This window comes from Cebus imitator, unplaced genomic scaffold (genome assembly GCF_001604975.1).
Source record: "Cebus imitator isolate Cc_AM_T3 unplaced genomic scaffold, Cebus_imitator-1.0 Scaffold7, whole genome shotgun sequence".
Taxonomy (NCBI): domain Eukaryota; kingdom Metazoa; phylum Chordata; class Mammalia; order Primates; family Cebidae; genus Cebus; species Cebus imitator.
Window position 1 is genome coordinate 4,673,971 of NW_016107322.1, and position 6,563 is coordinate 4,680,533.

The following is a 6,563-nucleotide window of genomic DNA, read 5'->3' on the forward strand; positions in this document are numbered from 1 at the left end:
TCAAAGTGCTTCTCATACTTCAAGCCTTTCTGCCTCATTTGTTGAATACATGTCTTCTGTCACATCTCCTCTACTGACTTTTCTGCCTTCCTCCTCTGCTTTTAAGAGCAAATGTAATTACATTGAGCCCAAATAATCCAGAAAATTTTCCTGTTTTAAGGTCATGTGATCAATTACCTTAATTACAACAGCAAAGTCTTTTTTCAGCAGTGCTTATTGGTGGATTTATCAAATTTTAGAAATTAGTGCTTAATTAAATAATCAGGGGACAGGAATCTTAGGAGGGGCATCTTTATAATTCTGCCTGTAACACCTATCCATTGTCAGGTCATGAGGTTTTTTTTCCTAGTAGGGTATCTTTGATGGTTAATTTTTTTTTTTTTTTTGAGATGGAGTCTTGCTCTGTTGCCCAGGCTGGAGTGCAGTGGCACAATTTCTGCTCACTGCAACCTCTGCCTCGTGGGTTAAAGCGATTCTCCTGCCTCAGCCTCCTGAGTAGCTGAGATTACAGGCACATACCACCACGCCAGGCTAATTTTTGTATTTTTAGTAGAGGCAGGTGTTTGACCGTGTTGGTCAGTCTAGTCTCGAACTCCTGACCTCATGATCCACTCGCCTTGGCCTCCCAAAGTGCTGGGATTACAGGTGTGAGCCACCATGCCTGGCCTCTACGATGGTTAATTTTATATGTCAACTCAGCTGTGCAGACATTTGGTCAAACATTATTCTGGGTGTGAATGTAAGGGTGTTTCTGAATGTGGGTAGCATTTACATTAGTAGACTGAGTAAAGCAGATTGCTCTCCCCAATGTGGATGGGCATCATTCAGTCATTTGTAGGTATGAATAGAACAAAAAGGCTGACCCTTCATTGAGTAGAGGGATTTCCTCCTGTCTGACTACTTTTGAGCTGGGTCATTGGTGTTTTTCTGCCTTCAGACTAAAATAGAAGCATCAGCTCTTCTTGGGTCTTGAGCTGTTGGCCTTTGGACTGTGACTTATACCATCAGCTATCCGGGTTCTGAGTTCTTCAAACTCAGACTAGAACCATTAGCTCTTCTGGGTCTCCAGCTTGCTGACTTTAGATTTTGGGATTTCTCTGCCTCCATTATAGTGTGAGTCAATTCCTTTTAACATTCTACACACATACACCCAAGCAGTATACACTGCATTCTATTTGTAGTTCTTTTTATCCCTCACCTGCTTCCCACCCTTTCCCCCGAGAACCCCAAAGTCCCTTGTGTCATTCTTATGCCTTTTCATTGTCACAGCTTAGCTCCCACTTATGAGTGAGAATATATGATGTTTGGTTTTTCATTCCTGAGTTACTTTACTTAGAATCATATCCATCCAGGTTGCTGTGAATGCCATTAATTTATTTCCTTTTTATGGCTGAGTAGTATTCCATTATATATATATGTTATTTTATATATATATATATAATATTCCATTATATATATATATATATATATATATATCAGCCCAAATGCCCATCAAAGAGTGGATAAAGAAACATTTTATATATACACACATATATATAATGTTTATATATATATATAAACACTATATATATAATGTTTATATATATAATATATAATGTATAATGTTTATATATATACATATATATAAATGTTATATATATATATAAACATTATACATTATATATTATATATATAAACATTATATATGTGTGTGTATATATATATAAAATGTTTCTTTATCCACTCTTTGATTGATGGGCATTTGGGCTGGTTTCACATTTTTGCAATTGTGAATTCTGCTGCTATAAACATGTATGTTCCAAGTATCTTTTTCATATAATGACTTCTTTTCCCCTGGGTAGCTGGATCAAATGGTAGTTCTACTTTGAGTTCTGTAAGGAATCTCCACATTGTTTTCCATAGTGATTGTACTAGTTTACATACTCACCAGCAGTGTAGAAGTGTTCCCTGTTCACCACATCCATGCCAACATGTATTATTATTATTTTTATTATGGCCATTCTTGCAGGTGTAAGGTGGTATCGAATTGTGATTTTCATTTTCATTTCCCTGATCATTAGTAATGAGGAGCATTTTTTCATGTTTGTTGACCTTTTGTATATCTTATTTTGAGAATTGTCTACTCATGTTCTCACCCCACTTTTTGATGGGATTGTTTGTTTTTTTCTTGTTGATTTGTTTGTGTTCATAGTAGATTCGGGATATTAGTCCCTCATCAGATGTATAGATTGTGAAGATTTTTTTCCCACCCTGTGGGTTGTCTGTTTACTCCCCTGACTGTTCCTTTTGCCATGCAAAAGCTCTTTAGTTTAATTAAGTCCCAGGTATTTATCTTTGTTTTCATTGCATTTGCTTTTGGGTTGTTGGTCATGAAATCCTTGCCTGAGCCAATGTCTAGAAGGGTTTTTTCAATGCCATTTTCTAGAATTTTTACAGTTTCAGTCCTTATATTTAAGTTTTCACTTCATTTTGAGTTGATTTTTATATAAGGTGAGAGATGAGGATCCAGTTCCATTCTCCTATATGTGGCTAGCCAATTATCCCAGCATCATTTGTTGAAAAGGGTGTTCTTTCCCCACTTTATGTTTTTGTTTGCTTTGTTGAAGATCAGTTGGCTGTAAGTATTTGGGTTTATTTCTGGGTTCTCTATTCTCTTCCATTGATTTATATGCCTATTTTTATACCAGTACCATGCTGTTTTGGTGACTATGGCCTTATAGTATAGTTTGAAATCAGGTAATGTGATGCCTCCAGATTTGTTCTTTATGCTTAATCTGACTTTGGCTATGCAGACTCTTTTTTGGTTCCATATGAATTTTAGAATTTTATTTCTTTTCTGGTTCTGTGATGATTGATGGTGGTATTTTGATGGGAATTGTGTAGAATTTGTAGATTGCTTTTGGCAGTATGGTCATTTTCACAATATTGATTCTACCCATCCACGAACATGGGATGTGTTTCCTTTGTTTGTGTCATTCATAATTTCTTTAAGCAGTGTTTTGTAGCTTTACTTGTTGAGGTCTTTCACCTCCTTGGTTAAGTATATGACTAAGTATTTTATTTTATTTTTTTTGCAGCTATTCTAGAAGGGGTTGGGCCAGGCATGGTGGCTCATGCCTGTAATCTCAGCACTTCAGGAGGCCAAAGTGGGCAGATCACTTAGGTCAGAAGTTCGAGACCAGCCCAGCCAACATGGCGAAACTCCATCTCTACTAAAAACACAAAAATTAGCCAGGCCTTGTGGCACACACCTGTAATTCCAGCTGCTTGGGAGGCTGAGGCAGGAGAAACATTTGAATGTGGGAGGTGGAGTTTGCAGTGAGCCGAGATCACAAGACTGCGCCACTGCACTCCAGCCTGGGCAACAGAGTGAGACTGTCTCAAAAAAAAAAAAAAAAAAAAGCTGGGCATAGTGGCTCATGCCTGTAATCATAGCCATTTTGGGAGCCAAGGTGGGTGGATCTTGAGGTCAGGAGTTGGAGACCACCTTGGCCAATATGGCGAAACTCCGTCTCTACTAAAAATACAAAAATTAGCTGGGTGTGGTGGTGGGCATCTGTAATCCCAGCTACTCAGGAGGCTGAGGCAGGAGAATCACTTGAACCCAGGAACTGGAGTTTGCAGTGAGCTGAAATTGTACCACTGCACTCTAGCCTGGGTGACAGAACAAGACTCCATCTCAAAAAAGGTGGCGGGGTGGGGGGGTTGATTTCTTGATTTTATTCTCAGCTTGATCACTCTTGGTATATAGAAGAGATACTGATTTATGTACATTAATTTTGTATCTAGAAGCTTTGCTGAATTCTTTTATAAGTTCTAGGAGCTTTCTGGAGGAATCTGGAATTTTCTAGATAGAAGATATATCATCTGCAGACAGCAACGGTTTGACTTCCTCTTTACTTATTTGGATGCCCTTTATTTCTTTCTATTGTGTGATTGCTCTGACTAGGACTTACAGTACTAGGTTGGAGAGGAGTGTTGAGAGTGGGCATCCTTGTCTTGTTCTCAGAGGGATTGCTTTCACCTTTCAGTATTTTGTTGGCTGTGGGTTTGTCATAGATGGTTTTATTATACTGAGGTATGTCCCTTGTATTCCGATTTTGCTGAGACCTTTAATCATAAAAGGATGCTGGATTTTTGTTGAATGCTTTTTCTGTGTTTACTGAAATGATCACATGATTTTTGTTTTTAATTCTGCTTATGTGGTATATCACATTTATTGACTTGTGTGTGCTAAACCATTTCTGCATCCCTGGTATGAAACTTACTTAATCATGGCAGATTATCTTTTTATGTTGTTGGATTTGGTTAGCTAGTATTTTGTTAAGGATTTTAGCATCTATGTTCATCAGGGATATTGGTCTGTAGTTTTATTTTTTGGTTATGTCTTTTCCTGGTTTTGACATTAGGGTAATATTGGCTTCAAAGAATTATTTAGGGAAAGTTTTCTCTTTCTCTGTCTTGTGGGATAGTGTCAAAAGGATTGCTGTCAATTCTTTAAATGTCTGGTAGAATTCTGCTGTGAATTGATCTGGTCCTGGACTTTTTTTATTTTGTTGGTAATTTTTAAATTACCATTTCAATCTCACTCCTTGTTATTGGTCTATTCAGCATTATTTAATTCTTCCTGATTTAAGCTAGGAGGGTTGTATCTTTCTGGAAATTTATCCATCTCTTCTAAATTTTCCAGTTTATGCACATAAAGGTGTTTATAGTAGCCTTGAATGATCTTCTGTATTTCTGTAGTGTCAGTTGTCTGTTTCATTTCTTACTGAGCTTATTTGGATTTTGTCTGTTTTTTTCTTGGTTAGTCTTGCTAATTGTCTATCAATTTTATTTATCTTTTCAAAGAACCAGCTTTTTGTTTCATTTATCTTTTGTATTTTTGTTCGTTTGTTTGTTTCAATTTCATTGAGTTCTGCTCTGATCTTGGTTATTTTCTTTCTTCTGTTGGGTTTAGGTTTGTTTTATTGTTTTTCTGGTTCCCTGAGGAGTGGCCTTAGATTGTCAGTTTGGGCTCTTTCAGATATTTTGATGTAGGCATTTAGTGTATAAACTTTCCTTTTAGCACTGCCTTTGCTGTGTCCCAAAGGTTTCAATAGGTTGTGTCACTATTGTTGTTCAGTTAGAAAAATTTTTTAATTTCCATCTAGATTTTATTTATGACTCAGTGATCACTCAGGGGCAGGTTATTTAATATCCATGTAGTTGCATGATTTTGAAGGTTCCTTTTGGAGTTGATTTCCAGTTTTATTCCACTGTGGTCTGAGTGAGTGCTTGATATAATTTTGATTTTCTTAAATTTATTGAGGCCCATTTTGTGGCCTATCATATTGTCTACCTTGGAGAAAGTTCCATGCACCATTGAATAGAACATATATCCTGCAGTTGTTAGATGAAATGTTCTGTGTTTATCTGTTAAGTCCATTTGCTCTGGGGTTTAAATCCATTGTTTCTTTGTTGACTTTCTGTCTTGATGACCTGTTTAGTCCTGTCAGTGGAATATTGAAGTCCCCCACTATTATTGTGTTGCTATCTCATTTCTTAGGTATATTAGTAATTATTTTATAAATTTGGGAGCTCGAGTGTTAGGTGCATATATGTTTAGGATTGTGATATTTTCCTATTGGATAAGGCTTTTTATCATTACCTAATGTTCCTCTTTGTTTGTTTGTTTTTTTAGCTGCTGTTGCTTTAAAGTTTGTTTTATTTGACATAAGAATAGCTACTCTTGCTCTTTTCCTCCCCTGCTCTGTAAGGATAGGCCATCATCATGAACGACACAGTAACTATCCGCACTAGAAAGTTCATGACCAACCGACTGCTTCAGAGGAAACAAATGATCATTGATGTCCTTCACCCTGGGAAGGCAACAGTGCCTAAGACAGAAATTCGGGAAAAACTAGCCAAAATGTACAAGACCACACCGGATGTCATCTTCATATTTGGATTCAGAACTCATTTTGGTGGTGGCAAGACACCTGGCTTTGGCATGATTTATGATTCCCTGGATTATGCAAAGAAAAATGAACCCAAACATAGAATTGCAAGACATGGCCTGTATGAGAAGAAAAAGACCTCAAGAAAGCAACGAAAGGAACGCAAGAACAGAATGAAGAAAGTCAGGGGGACTGCAAAGGCCAATGTTGGCGCTGGCAAAAAGTGAGCTGGAGATTGGATCACAGCCGAAGGAGTAAAGGTGCTGCAATGATATCTATGGTTGTGGATTTTTCACGAGAAGCTTAATAAACTAAAAACTTTCATGTGAAAAAAGAAAAAAAAAAAGAATAGCTACTCTTGCTCACATTTGGTGTCCATTTGCATGGAATATCTTTTCCACCCCTTTACTTTAAGTTTATGCAAGTCCTTAGGTGTTAGGTGAATCTCTGGAAGGCAGTAGATAGTTGGATGGTGAATTCTTTTTTTTTTTTTTTGAGACAGAGTTTCACTCATGTTACCCAGGCTGGAGTGCAATGGCGCGATCTCGGCTCACCGCAACCTCCGTCTCCTGGGTTCAGGCAATTCTCCTGCCTCAGCCTCCTGAGTAGCTGGGATTACAGGCA

At 37.5% G+C, this 6,563-nt stretch overlaps 1 protein-coding gene across 1 annotated transcript; it reads left to right on the forward strand.

Moving 5' to 3' along the window:
• The first annotated feature begins 5,761 nt into the window (after window positions 1–5,761).
• Window positions 5,762–6,209, forward strand: LOC108311994 (40S ribosomal protein S24-like). The gene has a single exon (XM_037742666.1). The coding sequence runs from the start codon at window positions 5,774–5,776 to the stop codon at window positions 6,164–6,166; it is 393 nt and encodes a 130-aa protein (XP_037598594.1). The 5' UTR covers window positions 5,762–5,773; the 3' UTR covers window positions 6,167–6,209.
• The last annotated feature ends 354 nt before the right edge of the window (window positions 6,210–6,563 follow it).